General features: G+C 36.0%; 1 protein-coding gene across 1 annotated transcript; it reads left to right on the top strand.

Moving 5' to 3' along the window:
• The first annotated feature begins 16,277 nt into the window (after positions 1-16,277).
• Positions 16,278-19,249, top strand: LOC107914718 (uncharacterized). Its single transcript, XM_016843737.2, has 2 exons — positions 16,278-16,413; positions 16,519-19,249. The coding sequence occupies exons 1-2, from the start codon at positions 16,342-16,344 to the stop codon at positions 18,982-18,984; spliced, it is 2,538 nt and encodes an 845-aa protein (XP_016699226.2). The 5' UTR covers positions 16,278-16,341; the 3' UTR covers positions 18,985-19,249.
• The last annotated feature ends 368 nt before the right edge of the window (positions 19,250-19,617 follow it).

Consider the following 19,617-nt stretch of genomic DNA (forward strand, 5'->3'; position numbering starts at 1 on the left):
AATGGTAACTCACCCTTTGTCTTACCTTTATTTGTTCAAGAAAACATCAAATTTAGGGTTGGACGGTGTACGGGAGCTCAGATTGTCTTACACTGTAATAAATGTGATTTGATCTTTTAGGTTTGTAAATTGTCTTTGGTTTTTCCTTGCTTTCCTTTTGATAATCTCGTCCGTATCAGTCAATTTCTAATAAAAAACTATAGAATCACCTAAACCGACAAAAATGAATTTCTGGTTTTCAAAGTTAAAATCTCGAAAAGAAATCAGTTTTCAATGCGTTGATGTAACTCATCCAAATTCGACTTAAACTTCTAGGCCGAGTTTGGGGTGTTACAGTTTATATGGTCACGAGTCAAAGTCTAAGTAGAGGTCCCGGTCAGCGGTCGTTATACGGTCACGGGTTGGAAACTCAAGGGTCAGTTGACGGTCATTATGCGTTTAAGAGTTTAAGGCTTTTTGGATACCCGGAGATGATGCCTTATAAATACCATACATAAGTTTGAGGGCATAATCATAGGGAAAAACTAAGGAGCTTTTTGGCATAATCAGCTTATTATTTTTCCCTATCTCCACTAAATGTGGTGTCATTAACCTTCATCTTATTTGAAATCCCAGACTGAGTTTGAGGCAAGAGGACTCTCAGGGGGGATCGACTATGACAATAGAAACATTTGCTCTCCTCTTAAGAGTCTTCTTGCATCCAACAAGGTCCCGGGCTTCAAATAAGAATAAAGGTTAAAAACACACCTTTCAGTAGAGATAGAGAAAAAAATTACGTTGATTACATAGGAAAGCTCCTTTATTTTCCCCTATGATTATGGCATCAATCTTACGTATGGTGTTTATAAACCAGCACATCCAGGTATCCAAAAAGTTTAAATTCATGACCGCATAATGACTGTCAACTAGCCCCCAAGTTATACTCCAACCCATGACTGCATAACGGTCGTTGATTGAGACCTTTATATAAACTTCAACCCATGACTGCATAAAGCATCTTCACCCTGGAACCTAACTTATGACATGACATATGACATATGTGTGTCTTCGAGTGTTATTGCATCCTCGACAACTTAAATCTACCTTAAACTTTCACAATTTCTACCTAAATTCCCAAAATAGTAAAAAAAAACCTTAACCCATAAAAATCTTTAAACCTTAAACCCTAAACTCTAAATCTTAAAACTAACCAAACCCTAAAAACCATAAATAGGAAACCCTAAAGAAAAAAAAAGCGACAAAGGAGAGAAAGCAAAGCGCGTCCAACTGGGCGCACTTTCCTGTCAATTGTGCAAAAAATGTGTCCAGCTGGACACATTTTCACACACACTCTCTAAAATCGACCTATTTCTCTAGTTTTCCAAAATCCCGATGTAATTTTAAAAATATTTTTCAACATATTTGCTTAATTTAACCTTATCCTTTATTAGTTGATTTGATTGATGAATGAAAAGTAAATATATATATATGTTTTTTTAATGTTTTTCTATAATTTCTATTGATATCAAAATTGTTAAAAAAAGGAAAATTAATTTTGAAAAAAAAATCGAATTTCTCTCTCTTACTACAAAATTTGTATTAAGTTAGCAAATAATATAAAATATGTATTAAATTTATTATTTTTTTTATTTTTGTATTATTGGGCTTTAGGCTGTGTTTAGTAGTATTTTTTAAAAGAACTTTTGAAGCAAAAGACTGTTAAACAAGCAACTTTTAAAGGAAATTTTTTGCTTTTCAATAGCACTTTTTCTTAATGAAAAAGTTAAAATTTTTAGTTTTTCTCCTCCAAAAGTACTTTTGACAGCTTAATTATGTTTCCACCTCTCCAACACATGGTACTTTCCCTTCTTTGGTTAATTGCTTAAAAAATATTTAAAATTTATTTTTCATATATTAAAGTATTAACAACAAATTATAATAAATTATTTTCTATATTCTTATTAAAATATCATAATATTAATTAATTTGAACATTATTTAAATGCTTTTATGTTACTTTATAACATGTCTAAACAGAATATTTTATTTCTCAAAAGTACTTTTTTTACAGTAATATTAAACACTTAAATCTTAAACCAAACTTTTTAAAAAGTATTTCTCAAAATCACTTTTCCAAAATACTTTTTAAAATAACTTCTCAAAAACAATGCTAACTAGCCCAGCCATTAGTTAAAGAAAAATTTAAAAGTGACATTAATGATTTTTAAGAGTTAATTGCACCATACATCTTAAATTATGTCATTTATTTTAAATTGGTCATTAAAGTTCAAAATATTTTAATATATCCTCCAATTATTAATGTTATATCAATCAAGTCCAATCATTAATAAAATAATTAATTATACAATTAAATAATACGTCAGATTTTGTGTAACATACCTTGAAATGAAAATTTTAAAGAAAAAATGATATTATAAAAATGGATGTAAAATCTTGGTTTTGATGGTTTTAATGCTTTTGTAGAATCTTTATTATCTATCTCTTTCTCTGTGGTATCTGTAAAAGATTTGATATGTCATTTTGCAGTTAAATTTAGTGTCATCAAACAACTGGTATTCTGTAGCAGATTAAAACGCGTATCATTCAACAAAAATATCAAGCAGCTAATATTTTGTACCAAATTGAAATTTTAAAATCTTAGAATATAAAAAATTTGAATCACGGATTTAAACAAAATTTTGTTAGACACCATCATCATTACGTATGAAACCAACGACAGCAATAGAAATTTCAACAACATTTAAAGGAGAAAACCCCCCCCCCCCCGAAAGTCAGAAGGAGTGATGTAAGTTGAAGTGGACTTCATATTACGGGATATATAAATCATTTAGATTATTGTAAAAATAATATGAGTTTATATCATTGCATAATTTTTTTAATAGATATTTTAATAATTTAATTGTTGTGATTCTGTCATTTTGACTTAAGTTATCTTTGATTTAAAAGCCACAACTTGAGATTTAATTATTGAATTTAAATGTCATATTGATTTAAAATATTGTTTATATTAATATATATTTAACGGTTAAATTTTTTATATAAAAGAAATAGTTAAAAAAATTACTCTAAACTTAGCGTGCATGATCTCTATAAATAAAATATAAAATATAATAGTGAAATTGTTAAAATATGAATAGTAAAATAGAAAATCATGTTAGTTTTACCCATAAAAGAATTTACTTTATATATAATAGTTAAAAAGAGCAGAATCGATTCATATAAAAGAATAGTATATAATAATAATAATAATAATAATAAATTTGATGATGCAACATCTAATTAATAAACATATGAAATGTAATTGATACATTAACAATTATTTTAAGCACAAATTATATATATATTGAAGCTACAAGTATAAATAAAATTATAAATAATATAAATCTGAATAATCTATAAGTAAAATCAAATATTACAAAGCTAAAAGATTAACCATAGTTAAATTTAAGCTAAAATTAAATTTTTTGATAAACAATATTAGGGTCTGGTCATATCTATTTTTTTTATATCATGCTTAGAACTATTTATAGTCCCTTCCCAGCCCATAAATAGGAGGATAATACATTTCGGCATACTCAAACTCACGTCCTCCTATAATGACAGCAATGTCCATACCAATTAAATTAAGACCCAATCGATTAAATAAAAAAAATTTAAATGTCCATTCTTTTTACTCAAAGTAACTACGATACAAAAGGGGTAAGAAATGGGTAAATCATACCATTAACCATCTAACTAATAAAGTATTTTTGTTTTAGTCGCCAAATTACAAAAACTTACCATTTTTTATCAGTTCTGTTTTACTTACTTTCTATTAAATGATTAACGAAAATGATGATGTGGCATTTTAATTGGTATGATAATATATTTAGTTCTCAACACTATTCTAAATAATTCAATGAATTTAACCCTCCAAATGTACAAATTCAATCGATTTGGTCTTCAAATACATCTTCATAAAAAATCAGAATTATAAACGCATAAAAAAATCATCTTTGAGAATTTCATCTAGAAGGAACTTTCTTGTTTCTCAGTTTAGATAAGGTTAAGTCTTTGACTGTTTATTTATTTATCTCTATTTTTAAAGCTTAATTATAATTTTTACTCTAAGATTCTACTTAAAAAACATTGTCTTTCTTCACAGAAGTTGCAAGCTTGGAGTTTAGGTACTTTAACATCGGCAGAATTTGAGTTTTTATTTATTTATTTTAGCCTATTTATCATTGTAGACTTGAAGGTTTTGCTAGAAAAGCATTGGATTTCTTTGAAAATGCTGTAATATTAAAATCCGTAAAATTCTAGTTTTTGTTTTTGCTTTTGCTTTTGAAGTTGGTGGAACATCCTCACCCGAAGTGAATACATCACAAGCAAGGGATATCACACTTGAACACTAAGACTACTCAACTCGAACATCACTTTTAAAACTTTGTTTTGACATAAATAGACTCATTTGGAGTTATTCAAGTCATTTCTAGGCTTTCTTTAAAGTTCAGTTACAAACGGAGACCATTTGGGATTTATTCGGGTCAAAACAAGGTAAACAGGGTCAATGTCGCGACACTAACTAATGCCGTGACATCAAAAGCAGATTACTAAATAGTAGACCTAATCATGGGTCAGGCCACCCGCCCAGGCTTGAATGCCCGCCCGAAAAGTGAGAGGGTTTGAGCAAAAATATAGGCCCGAAAAATGGGCTTAAACAAAAAATGGGTCTTTGGTATGATTTTTTGGCCCAAGCTCGACTAGGCCCGGCTCGAATAAACTATTTTGTTGTTTTTTGTTGTCATTTCGCTATTATATTGCTACTATTTTATTTTTATTGTTTGGATATTGTATAACTCTTGTTTTATTGTTAATTTTACTACTATTTTAGGGGCATTTGCTTGTTAACTTGTAACTATCTTAGTGTTATTTAGGTATAAATACTTTTTTAAAAGTATTTTCAATTTGTTGGAAAACATTTATTTTAATGATTTTAGTGTATTTGATGTATTATATTTTTAAATTTTTTTATATAAAACAAATCTAAAAAAAATTAATATGGGCAGGCCGAGTCGAGCTTGAGTTTAAGATTTTTAATATGGGCTGAGCTCAGGCATAATTTTAGGCCCATTTTTGGGTCGAGCCTATAAAATTGGCCTAAAATTTTGTATTGGCCTGACCAAGCCCATTATTAGGTCTACTAAACAAGGATAATGTCACGACACTAGGAAGTGGGTGTCGCGACACCAAATACAGATTATTCTAATTACATGTCCAATATAGTGACACTGATTACTGATGTGGCGACACAGAAGACAGATTACCCAAAACATGTCTGAAACAGCTAAAACCAAGTCTAAACTATCATCAATCATTCCATATCACTTTTAAACATTATAAAACATAAATATCCATCAAAACATCATATGATTCCACATTTAACTCAATCAAAATTTAACTAAGTTTGTAAGGTTAACAAAATGATTAAGATTCTTCAAGTATTTTCACTAGAAATCATGTCCTTATGCTTTGCATTAACCTATGTACATGTCATAATCTAGAACCAAAATTTCAAAATCATAATCTCTTCCTAGCCTTGAGATGTGATGAGTTGAGATGGTATCTTCACTTTAGAGCTTCAACTCGAGTCTTTACCTAGGCATTGAAAAAATAATGTATTAAGCTTATAAATGCTTAGTAAATACATCAAGAATTAAACTTAACGTTTAGAACAACCAATGTTAACATTTAAATACCTGAATAATAATAATAATAATAATAATAATAATAATAGACAAGTAAATTAAATAGAAAGTAACCATAGTGAATTCTTAGACCAACATTCTATAATTTACTTACCAATTCATTAATATGGCCACTTACTATTTTAGTTATTAGCTCAATTATAGATTCAATAGAACACGTAAGATATGCGAAATGAACACTAGTTCATTTGTACAAACGTGCATACACTACCTTACACTAAAGTGTAAAGTTAACAAACTGCACCAAAGTGCCACTATCACTAGTATTGAAGTGCGAAATCTCTGAATTGCACCAATGTGCCACTATCACTAGCGCGCTTGAAGATCTCCTAATGGCATGCCATCTATATCCTACTAGTTCACACTTTGTCTACATTGTAATTTATAGGTTGAATTCACTACATTTACTCAACAATTAAAACAATTTAAATTTTACAATTTAGTCTTTATTAACATGAAAATTTACTGTTCTCTATAAATTCCACTATAATATCACTTTTCGTCTATTCACTAATACACCACACTTTGTTCAAACCCTATTTATCAACATTTTAGTTCACATGTCTAATTTTTTACACTTTATAATTTTGTCCCTTCTTACTACTATTTCAATATACCAAATCTATTCATTTTGTAATAAAAATCCAATTCATATTTTCACTACTCATTCATCAACTTAATATATGTTATATTCACATATTGACATACAAATTAATCATATAATAGTATTACTTAATTCAAAGTTGCCTCCTTTTCTGTCTATTAAGACTTCCATAAACAAAGACAATGTGGATAGGGATAAAATGAATATCCTTAAGAACCCATACGCAAATGAATTGTGGACGGCTACAAATTACCTCCACTGTTATTGAGTCCTTCCAACCAACCCAAATACATCTAGAAAAATCAACGGTCTTTATCCTGCGAGAACGTTGAAATCCCAAACTGATAATGATTTTATCTGCTTTACCTCCACTAACCGTTGTCTCAAGCAAACTAACAATGTTAGGTTTATATTCTCTGTTGTATTCACAAAAAAATCAAGGAAACTTGATATTGGCACATCCCTGACAATTTCAAGAAAAAATAGACAAATCCATAAAATAAAATAGATAAAGGAAAGAAAACCAAACTTACTGCTTGTGAGTTCCGAGCTTCTCTAATCGCATTCCATTCGAAGGTGAAGAATCTTTTCGCATTCCATTATTAAGTTGAGGATTGATTAACTCGACCGTGGAATTTATAGAATCGAACAAGGAAATATTAGCGATTCTAACTAATTTAAACATGTCCCCACAATATTTGATAGTTCGATTAAGCTTTCATCCAATACGGACTGGGCCACCTTTTCCACATTTATTTTTAGGACCAGAATTACCCGCACCTCTATTGGAAAAATCAGCCTCATTCGAAACTCCATCTTTATTAGGGTCAGTATTTTTTTTAAAGTAACTATCGTACGTTTCCCCGGATCAAGAACTGCACCATCCAAAGTTACATTCATACTGCTAAAATCTTCAAAGATGGGATTAAAATGTGTAATAGCACCAAACCCCAAGTCACCTTTGTGCAAATTGGCAGCTCTATCAACAACCCCCAAAGTAAAAAAAGAACTGTAAGAACCAGCGTGTACATCACCAACTAAGATAAAATTCAAACATGAGGAATTAAAATTATATATGGCAGCAGACCCAAAATTACCTTGATTTGGCCCAAAGATGTGTAGAGGCCTCTTTCCAAATTTTTTAGTCAAAAGCCTGACATTACCACTGCCCAAGCTTGCTTCTCCATCAACACGCACCCCGGTCAAATTAACAGACCCCGCTTGAGCCTCGAAATTCGCATTCAATCCCCGGCCTATCACAGTCTTATGAATTAAAAATTCTTTATAATTTTCCTTAGCCCTAGTGTCATGGGTTGCGCATGAGATCTCGCAACCATGACGGATTCGTGCGATCCATCGCATTCGAGGGAGGTCATTTGGCCTAACTGGACTGGTCCATTGCCTGGAGGATTTAAAAGCCCATCTCCGGAGCTTGGCAAATAAGGAAAGAGATCTTTTGAAGATATGCTTGGCAAATATGGAAGGTGATCTTTTGAGATATGTGATCCTAGATATTAAATGAAATCTTTAGAAGATACGATTATGTAATCTTAGAGATTTGATATTGTGATAGCTTTTAATTGTAGCCATTGATGTATTTTGATTTAGACCGTTGATTTTGGAGAGCCTCAACTATAAATAGAGGACTCTCTGCTCATTGTAAATCATTCAGTTGTTAATAAGAATTTTGAGAGTATTCACTCAAACTTTTCTCTCAAGTGTTCTTGCTTTTGTTCATCTTTCAAGGCTCGTTCTTACTTCACTCTTCTGCAGTTCTTCGTGGAAACCCTAAGGGAATTCTGTTGAATCCTTTATTATTGCGAGTTAAGCTGACTTAGGCGTTTTTACTGTTAAATCCTTTATTACTGCAAGTTAGGTTGACTTAGGCGTTTTTGAGCAAAGAAACTGCCTAAGGCCGTACGGATCCGTGAGAAAACTCTAAGTCCGTGACAGTTGGTATCAGAGCCAGTGTTTGTAGGTACCACTAAAAGATGTCCAAAGAAGCTGCTGAGAATGTTGAGGGAATGGAGACCCGCGGGAGGGCTAGGAAAGCTAGTCGTTCGAGAGACATACTGTCAGCTTTGGAGGATCAAGTCATCACTCTCAAGGATTCCGTGGGAGACATCAAGGAGAGGATTGATGATGTCGATGATAGGCTCCATGGTGGGTTGCAGTCCATGCAGGAGCAACTCAAAGAGTATGTGTTGGATAATGTTGAAAAACTGAATGGCAGAGATGATGTCATTGAGGCTATGGTAACAGCCTTGAAAGAGGAGATTGCGGAGCTCAAGGGTGAACTCACAATCTACAAGGTTGCTTTGGGCAATGGAGGGTTAGCTGCTGTAGCACCCAAGCCCAGTGTTGATGTTCCCAAGCCAAAGGAGTTCAAGGGAACAAGGTCTGTTAGAGATGTGGACAACTTCCTTTGGGGAATCGAGCAATACTTCCGTGCCAAAGGCATTATGGAGGATGCCACTAAGGTAACTACTGCTGCTATGTATCTCACTGACGTTGCTTTGTTGTGGTGGCGTCGTAGGTCCACTGATGTGAGTCGTGGTGGGACTGAAATTGAAACTTAAGAGGAGTTTCGATGTGAGTTTAAAGCACAGTTTTACCCAAAGTATGCCGAGGATGAGGCTCGGGCAAAGTTGCGTCGGCTTACGCAACAAGGCACTATGAGAGAGTATGTGCAGGAATTTAGCAAACTTATGCTTCAAATCTCAGATATGGGTGAGAAAAAGCATTCTTTTCCTTCATGGATGGGTTGAAACCGTGGGAAAAGCAAGAGTTGCAACGCCGAGGAGCCCAAGAGCTTACCAAGGTGATGTCTTTGGCAAAATCGCTTGCTGAATTTGGTGGGAAGAAAGACAATGCGAATTTTTCTAAGCCCAGATTCAATCAAAAGGGTAATAGTGGGGGAGATAAAGAAAGGCCCGCTAGGAATGACAACGGTAAGAAACCTTGGGACAAGAGAAAGAGTGGGCCTATAAGTTGTTTTCACTGCGATGGTCCACATATGATCAGGGACTACCCAAAGAAGGTCACTCTCACGGCTATGGAAACAAAGGGGGAGTCAGATGTGGAGGACAATAATCTCGGTTCGATACTAGGGGGTGTCGAAGATAGAACGAGTCATGGATTGATGTTTCTGGACATTATTGTGGCCGGCAGAAAATTGAATGCGCTGGTCGACACTGGGGCGTCTGATTTGTTCATGTCCGAAGAGGCAGTTCAGAAACTGGGCTCAAGATAGAGAATGAGCTGGGTTGGATCAAAACAGTGAACTCAAAAAGTGTCCCAATCAAGGGTGTTGCCAAGGGAGTGGATCTTCAACTGGGTGATTGGGCCGGCAAGGTATCCATTAAGGTAATACCACTCGATGACTATGATTGTGTGGTTGGACTAAGTTTTCTTGATCAGGTTAAGGCACTTATTGCCCCTTCGAGTGATTACATGGTGATTGTGGGTTCGAACCATCCATGCATGGTAAGAATGACAAAGAAGAGAAGCTTAGAGGGAAAAACACTGTCAGCAATTCAATTTGCTAAAGGAGTACGCAAGGATGAAGTCTCTTATTTGGCTACCTTGAAGATCGAGGATACCGTTAAGTCCGTTAGTGAAATCCCGAAAGAAGTGAGCCAATTATTGCAGTGCTTTTGGGATGTGATGCCTGCTCAGTTGCTAAAAAGTTTGCCACCAAAGAGGGAGGTGGACCACAAAATTGAGTTAGTGTCTAACGTGGTACCGCCAGTAAGGGCCCCCTATCGTATGGCTCCGCCAGAGTTAGAAGAATTGCGAAAACAGCTGAAGGAGCTATTGGATACAGGATTTATTAGACTATCTAAATCCCCATATGGTGCGCCAGTGTTGTTTCAAAAGAAACATGATGGGTCCTTGAGAATGTGCATTGATTATCGGGCTCTAAACAAGGTCACTGTAAAGAACAAGTACCCTATTCCTCTTACTGCAGATTTGTTCGACCAACTTGGTAGTGCAAGATGGTTTACCAAGTTGGATTTGAGATCGGGGTACCATCAAGTTCAGATAGCCGAGGGGGATGAACCAAAGACAGCTTGTGTGACACGATATGGTTCGTACGAGTTCCTTGTGATGCCTTTCGGACTCATGAATGCCCCAGCTACCTTCTGCACCCTAATGAATAAGGTACTTCAACCTTTCCTTGATCGTTTTGTGGTTGTTTATCTTGATGATATTGTGGTGTATAGCAAGTCTCTCGAGGAGTACGTGGAACACTTGAGGGAGGTGTTCCAAACTTTGAGGGAAAATGAGTTGTTTGTTAAAGAGGAGAAGTGCTCATTTGCCCAACAAGAGGTGTCATTCTTAGGCCACATTGTGGGAGGGGGTAAGATCCGAATGGATAAGAGCAAGGTTCGAGCCATTTCCGAGTGGGAGCCCCCAACCAAGGTGATAGAGTTGAGATCTTTTCTTGGGTTGGCAAATTACTATCGACGCTTTATTAAAGGCTACTCGAGAATTACCACACCCTTGACGGACATGTTGAAAAAAGGGAAGGTATGGGATTGGAATCCAGAATGTGAGAGGGCCTTTAATCAATTAAAGCAAGAGATGACGAAGGAACCTGTGCTTGCCTTGCCAGATTTTTTGAGGCCATATGAGGTACACACAGATGCATCAGATTATGCTATCGGGGGAGTCCTAACGCAAAATGGACATCCTATTGATTTCGAGAGTCGAAAGCTTAATGAGACGGAGCGAAGATATACGGTCCAAGAGAAGGAGATGACTGCGGTGATGCATTGCTTACGCACTTAGAGGCATTATTTATTGGGTTCCAGGTTCGTTATCCTTACCGATAATGTTGCCAACAGTTATTTTCTAACCCAGAAAAAGTTGTCTCTCAAACAGGCTCGTTGGCAGGTCTTCTTAGCTGAATTTGACTTTACCATGGAGTATAAGCCGGGGAGTGCCAACATTGTGGCTGACGCACTGAGTCGAAAGATAGAATTTGTGGTAATTAACCAACCTGATGGTTCCTTGTTGGAACGTATTCGAGAAGGATTGTCCCATGATCCCACAGCCAAAAATCTGACGGAGTTGGCCAAGGAGGGAAAAACGAGAAGATTTTGGCTTGATAGAGAGCTGCTATACACCCAAGGGCGTCGCCTCTATGTGCCTCATTATGGGAAGCTACGTAAGGAAGTCATGAAATAGTGTCATGACTCGAGATGGGCAGGCCACCCAGGGATGCACCGTACTTTGGCCCTTTTGGAGGAACGTTACTATTGGCCTCACATGGGTGATGATGTGGAAACTTATGTGAAGACTTGTCTGGTTTGCCAACAAGACAAGGTTGAGTTAAAGACCCCAGCCGGTTTGCTTCAACCCTTGCCCATTCCGGAAAGACCATGGAAGAGTTTATCCATGGATTTTATTGTTGGTTTACCTAAGTCTGACGGGTTTGCGAGTATTCTTGTTGTGGTGGACAGGTTCTCGAAGTATGCGACGTTCATTCCGGCCACCAAGGAATGTCCTGCTGAGGAGGTAGCTCGTTTATTCCTTAGAGATGTGGTAAAATATTGGGGCGTGCCACAGTCGATTGTCAGTGATCGAGATGGACGATTTACAGGTCGGTTCTGGACCGAGTTGTTCAAGTCAATGGGCTCAGACTTGAACTTTTCCACGAGTATGCATCCGCAAACCGATGGGCAAACTGAGAGAGTAAATGCATTGTTAGAAACATATCTGCGACACTATGTGAGTGCCATACAAAGGGATTGGCCAAAGTTATTGGATGTGGCTCAATTCTCATATAACTTGCAGCGAAGTGGGGCAACGAACCAAAGTCCGTTTGAGATAGTGATGGGCCAACAGCCACTCACACCCAATGCTGTGGTAACTTGTTATACAGGACCAAATCCGGCAGCTTATCGTTTTGCGAAGGATTGGTAAGAGAAGAATGACTTAGCTAGGGCTTGTTTACACAAGGCAAGCAAGCGCAATAAGAAGTGGGCCATCAAAACCGAAGAGACATGCAATTTCAAGTAGGTGACTCAGTCCTTGCCAAACTACACTTGATGTTGCGATATACGGGCTTGCACAAAAGGCTCGTGCGAAGGTATGAGGGGCCGTTTAAAGTTGTTAAGAGAGTGGGCAAAGTGGCATACAAGCTTGAGTTGCCTCCAAAACTTAAAATCCACCCAGTGTTCCATGTAAGCATGCTTAAGCCATTTCATTGGGACCAAGAAGATCTGAATTGGGGCAAGTCTGAACGAGCACCAATGGGGGTAAAGGTCTCTTACGACCGCGACGTGGAAACCACTGAGGCAGACTGTGTGATTAGACAAAAGTACCATCGACCACGTCATGAATACTTAGTTCGATGGAAGGGACTTCCTGATAGCGAAACAAGTTGGGAACCTGCCGAGGCATTGTGGCAGTTTCAAGGAAAGATTAACCAGTTCCATGAGGAGGATGCGACGAGGGCGTCGCTAGAACAAGTGGGGGAGAATGTCATGGGTTGCGCATGGGATCTCGCAACCATGACGGATTCATGCGATCCATCGAATTCGAGGGAGGTCATTTGGCCCAACTGGACTGGTCCATTGCCTGGAGGATTTAAAAGCCCATCTTCGAAGCTTGGCAAATAAGGAAAAAAATCTTTTGAAGATATCCTTGGCAAATATGGAAGGTGATCTTTTAAGATATGTGATCCTAGATATTAAATGAAATCTTTAGAAGATGCGATTATGTAATCTTAGAGATTTGATATTGTGATAGCTTTTAATTGTAGCCATTGATGTATTTTGATTTAGACCGTTGATTTTGGAGAGCCTCAACTATAAATAGAGGACTCTCTGCTCATTGTAAATCATTCAGTTGTTAATAAGAATTTTGAGAGTATTCACTCAAACTTTTCTCTCAAGTGTTCTTGCTTTTGTTCATCTTTCAAGGCTCGTTCTTACTTCGCTCTTCTGCTGTTCTTCGTGGAAACCTTAAGGGAATTCTGTTGAATCCTTTATTGTTGCAAGTTAAGCTGACTTAGGCGTTTTTACTGTTGAATCCCTTATTACTGCAAGTTAGGCTGACTTAGGCGTTTTTGAGCAAAGAAACTGCCTAAGGCCACACGGATCCGTGAGAAAACTCTAAGTCCGTGACACTAGCACCTGCAGAACCCTCCTTTTCTTTTCCGATTTTCTTGAAAATCGCTTACCAAAAAGAGCCGTGAATCTTGATCCTAATGTTGCCTTCTTTGTAACCTTATCCTTGGAACCCTGGGAATCACTCTTACCACGCCGAGATTTTCGCTCCACCATCATCGACATCCCATACATTGTTTCAGCCACTACCCCTGTTCCGATCACAGCCTCTCTAGATAATTCAAACGTTGCCTTTTTTCCACTCTCACTAACCGGATCCATGGCCAGCGAAGGGCATATATATTTAACTTGCTCGTACTTACCACAAGAAAAACATATCGTCAGAAGAGCTTCATATTCTACATGTTGAATCTCTCCGTTCACCAGCACCTAAGAAACAAGCGACCTATCGAGGTTGATGAACATCGTCATTCTGGAAAAACAACCCCTGGTCCTACTATCTATTTTAAAATAAAAATTTGCAACTTTGCCTACCATGCCCCCAATCGCCTTAAGAATCCTCCTTTTATATATGAACCCCGGTAATCCTGGCAACCTAATCCAAGCCATGACCATGCTGGAATATAGTTGAAGCGGTGAAAAGTCTTTGGTCCATGGTTGGACAGTTAAATACTAGCCATAAATAATCCATGGCCCCTGAGTCAGAACTTTTTCATAGTCCTCGATATTCTGAAACTTTGCCAAATAGCAACTGTTTTCTATGTCCATGAGTTGAAAAGGTTTTGATGGCTTCTAGAGGTTTCTAATTCTATTATGGAGGGCAACATAGCCAATAGTATGACGCAGAAGCTTCAGGACTACCGTCGTCTCCATCTTCTTATAAAGAATCTACTTGATTCGGATTGAAAAATCTATTTCCAGAATCCCATTAATGATAGATCTTATCACATCGCCTTCTAGTAACACAAGACCTCCATCGCTACCATTTCCATATACCATGTGTTCCTTACCAGAAGCAATTAAACCTATCCCTAGAAGTTTATCCTTCCAGGACATATTCAGAGATAGCTCTAAATCCATAGCCATATCCACCACCACCCCTTCGGGACCATCCTTAAACCTTACTTTCTTGGTGTTCTAATCCTCGGAAGATCAAGTTCCATCGCAACCATCATCGCTCAGAACGTTCGCCATTCTTGAAACTTTAGAGTTTTATGCTTTATTGCAACAAGTGAATTTTGAGTAAAAAAAATGAAATATATTAAAGACAATGAAATGAGGTGCACTTGTTGTTAAAACATAATATAATTAATATATTTTATACATGATTAACCACATAATTAATTAATTAATTAAAGTATCGTAAATATATAAGAGTTTAGCTAATGATTTATTTGTTTAATATTAATAAATTATCTAATTATTTTAATATATATGAAATTAGTTATTAATTATTACATTTAATATAGATAAGTTGGTTAGCCAAATCCATTACGCAATTTGTTTTCATATAGCTATAAATAATTATAATTAAATAAGTTATTTGATTAATCTTACTTTCTAAAAATTAAATTTTTAAAATTATATCTCAAATTTACAGTATATAATATAATAAAAATATTATTCCAATGATTATTAAGTAGTACAATAGAGATTAACAAAACTCCTACTAATAGAAAAACGGCACCCCTGCAATGTACAAAATAAATTTTGTAGTCGAGTATAAATGTTTCTTTCCCCACACATGGATAAGTATTTTTGTCAATTTAATTATTATTGATTGAGTCTTAACTCAATTGGTATAGAAATTATTGTCAATGCAGGAGGACGTGGGTTCAAATGCGGTGAAATGTATTATCCTCCTATTTATAGGTTGAAGGGGGGCTATGGATAGTTTTAGGTTACCCAAATTTTAAAAAATTCTAACCGATGTCCCACCTAAAATATTAAATAATTAATTTTATATTTATATTTATATTTTTTTAATAATTAAATTTAAGATTTTATATATAATTTGGTACTTGAGTATAACATTTTTTTTTATAATGTGGTACCTATGTTATTTATTGGTCCACTCCGGTACTTGTATTTGACAAAAATTATATATTTTGGTATCCAAAGGTAACAATGTTAATTTTTTTAGTGCTTAATTTATGTTTTAGAGTTGACTTAATGAGAATTCATAATTAGCTAGTAATATTAACAATTAACTTTCATTCAATCAACTCTAAAACATGAATTAAATCACACTCATCTAATTGTATTTGACAAATTAAAGTAAAAGTAAACAATTCATAGTTAATACTAAATTTATTCTATTAACCAAATCACGAAAAATTCAATCATAATAAAATTAGCAATTAACTCCTATCAAATCAACTTTAAAACCCGAAGTAAACGCTAGAAAAGTTAACATTGTTATCTGAGTACTAAAATATAACTTTGGTCAAATATAAGTATCAAATTAGACAAAAAAAAACATAAGTATCACATTAAAAAAAAGTGTCAAACTGAAATACTAAATGATATATTAAGCCTAAATTTAAATAAAAAAATATCTAAAATTATTTAATTTGATTTTGGGCTTGATTGAAATTAATAATCCTTAAACAAACCCGACTCGAGCCAACCGAGCCGGACCGAATAGGATTAATAGATAATGAAGAGGCTGAACTAATTAGTTTGCACTTGAATATTTTATATATAGAAAATAGGTGAGAAGTCCTTAGAATTAGGAAAATATGTTATTACCACTAGTTAATATTTTATTTTAGTACACATCTAAAGGTTGCTTGAGATTTAAATGAAGGAGTCATAAAGAAATAGAAAAGCTTTTGGTCTCTATGGTCCATGCTTATAAAAGGCTGTGCAAACATGAAACAACTCAACCAGGAAAACAAGTTCCAAAGTCGATGAGAGAAAAGGAGATGGTCAATCTTCGCTTCCTTTATTCACTTCTTGTATTTCAGCTTCTACTGTTAAAGGTAAATGTCAATCTCTTGCCTAAACATTGAGTTACTACTGCAAATAAAAGTACTTTGCTACTAACATTTTTTTTCTAAACTTTAATCTCTTTCTGTCTTCTGCAGTGTGACCAATGCAATGCTGTGAAGGATTTGAAAGAAACACATTCCGCCGCTAGCTTTAATGAAGATTGTGATCAAGCAGAGGAAAAGAGTAATTCTTCTCCATCGCCGTCTTACATTAAACGCCTTGAAAGCAAGTACAAACCTGGTTACATAATGGATGAAGAAGAGGACAAGAGTTCTTCCTCATCTTCTTACATTTTACGCCTTGAAAGCAAATACAAACCAGGTTATGTAGTGGATGGAGCAGAGGAAAAGAGTTCTTCCTCATCTTCTTACATTTCACGTCTTGAAAGCAAATACAAGCCGGGTTATGTAGTGGATGAAGTAGAGCAAAAGAATTCTTCTCCCTCATCTCGTATTGCACGCCTTGCGGGCAAATACAAGCCGGGTTATGTAGTGGATGGAGCAGACGAAAAGAGTTCTTCTTCATCTTCTTACATTTCACGCATTGAAAGCAAATACAAGCCGGGTTATGTAGTGGATGAAATAGAGGAAAAGAATTCTTCTCCCTCATCTCGTATTGCACGCCTTGAGAGCAAATACAAGCCGGGTTATGTAGTCGATGAAATTGAGGAAAAGAATTCTTCTCCCTCATCTCGTATTGCACGCCTTGAGAGCAAATACAAACCCAGTTATGTAGTGGATGGAGCAGACGAAAAGAGTTCTTCCTCATCTTCTTACATTTCACGTCTTGAAAGCAAATACAAGCCGGCTTATGGAGTGGATGAAGTAAAGGAAAAGAATTCTTCTCCCTCATCTCGTATTGCACGCCTTAAGAGCAAATACAAACCGGGTTATGGAGTGGGTGGAGCAGAGGAAAAGAGTTCTTCCTCATCTTCTTACATTTCACGTCTTGAAAGCAAATATAAGCCGAGTTATGGAGTGGATGAAGTAGACGAAGAGAATTCTTCTCCCTCATCTCGTATTGCTCGCCTTGAGAGCAAATACAAGCCGGGTTATGGAGTGGATGGAGCAGAGGAAAAGATTTCTTCCTCATCTTCTTACATTTCACGTCTTGAAAGCAAATATAAGCCGAGTTATGGAGTGGATGAAGTAGACGAAGAGAATTCTTCTCCCTCATCTCGTATTGCACACCTTGAGAGCAAATACAAGCCGGGTTATGGAGTGGATGGAGCAGAGGAAAAGAGTTCTTCCTCATCTTCTTACATTTCACGTCTTGAAAGCAAATACAAGCCGAGTTATGGAGTGGATGAAGTAGACGAAGAGAATTCTTCTCCCTCATCTCGTATTGCACACCTTGAGAGCAAATACAAGCCGGGTTATGGAGTGGATGGAGCAGAGGAAAAGGTTTCTTCCTCATCTTCCTACATTTCACGTCTTGAAAGTAGATACAAGCCGAGTTATGGAGTGGATGAAGTAGACGAAGAGAATTCTTCTCCCTCATCTCATATTGCACGCCTTGAGAACAAATACAAGCCGGGTTATGGAGTGGATGGAGCAGAGGAAAAGAGTTCTTCCTCATCTTCTTACATTTCAAGTCTTGAAAGTAAATACAAGCCGGCTTATGGAGTGGATGAAGTAGAGGAAAAGAATTATTCTCCCTCATCTCGTATTGCACACCTTGAGAGCAAGTACAAGCTAGGTTATGGAGTGGATGGAGCAGAGGAAAAGAGTTCTTCCTCATCTTATGTTTCACGCCTTGAAAGTAAATATAAGCCGGGTTATGGAGTTGACAAAGATGAGTATATGCAATCTCCGTCAAGGATTGATCATCATAACTTGGAAAACGACAGAGATGATGACATAGGAAGTGAAGATGTAGGTGTATTCACCATAGATGATGTACATGCTTTCAACGTAGGGAGGAAATTGAGCACTTTCTTTTCCATCAGGAACAACTCTCTTTATCCTGGTTTCTTACCTAAAGAATTAGCCGATTCCATCTCATTTTCATCATCAGAAATTCCCAAAATTCTCAAGTTCTTTTCTATTCCTGCAGCCTCACAGAAAGCCAAAGTCGTTAAAGATACAATTAGGAAATGTGAACTCGAACCGGTCAAAGGGGAGACCAAAATCTGTGCCACCTCTTTGAAATCCATGCTTGAATTCGTGAGAAATGCTTTGGGGCCCGATGTTGATTTTGAGTTAATAAGCACAAGCCACCCTACGATGACTACACCAATATTGCAGAGTTACACAATTACAGAACCTCCTCGAGAGATCAAATCTCCAAAGAAAGTGGCATGTCATCCCCTCCCATACCTTTACACGATCTACATGTGCCATTATGATACCTATGAGACCAAGATTTTTAAAGTTGCACTCGTTGGTGACAATGGCGATAAAGTGGATGCTCTCATTGTTTGCCATATAGATACCTCAGCTTGGAGCCCTAAACATGTTGCGTTTAGCTTGCTCGGTACTAAGCCTGGTATCCCTGTTTGCCATACTTTTACTGAAGGTCATGGTGTTTGGATTCAGGGCTCCACTATTGCAGCCATTTAAGACGTAGCTTTACTTGGATTCAGGCCTCCACTATTGTGGCCATTTAAGACGTAGCTTTTGCCGTCACATTCACAACTCAAACCACCCTTGTGTCTCTCTAGTATATAATAAATGCTTCCAATGTAATAAATTGAAGGATGCGAGGCTTTTTATGCTTTTAAGTTTCAAGTGACTCAATCACCATTGTGTCTGTAGTAGATAATAACTGTTTCCAATGTAAGAAATTGAAGGATGTGAAGCTAGAAGCTTTTTCAAGTGACTCAAATAGCTTATTTTATGCCTTTTTCTTTTTGGGTTCAAAAAACTAAATTAAAAGATCTCATATTCATTAAAGAAAAAAATCAAAAATTTATATATTTGTTTTGATTTATATTTGATATATGTTTAATATAGAAATCCATCCATAATAAATTATTCTTTCATTCTTAAAAATCATAATATTTACATATTTTACGCGAGATTTATTATTGGACCTCTCCTTCATTCTTAACATTTATGTGTCACTATATAATCACTTATAGCATGTTTGTAGTGCATATGAAACTCATTCAATTAAAGTTGACTAAAGTTATCATTTTTCAAGTTTAAAATATCAGTTGATTTGTAATGTATTTTTGGATGAGATCCAAACAT

Source organism: Gossypium hirsutum, chromosome D08 (genome assembly GCF_007990345.1).
Source record: "Gossypium hirsutum isolate 1008001.06 chromosome D08, Gossypium_hirsutum_v2.1, whole genome shotgun sequence".
NCBI classification, from domain to species: Eukaryota; Viridiplantae; Streptophyta; class Magnoliopsida; order Malvales; family Malvaceae; genus Gossypium; species Gossypium hirsutum.

What these genes read in the sequence shown, in the direction of transcription:
- LOC107914718 (XM_016843737.2), top strand. Translation starts at nt 16,342, where the DNA reads ATGAGAGAAAAGGAGATGGTCAATCTTCGCTTCCTTTATTCACTTCTT. An exon ending in TTCAGCTTCTACTGTTAAAG is followed by an intron (nt 16,414 to 16,518) that starts GTAAATGTCAAT and finishes TGTCTTCTGCAG; the next exon opens with TGTGACCAATGCAATGCTGT.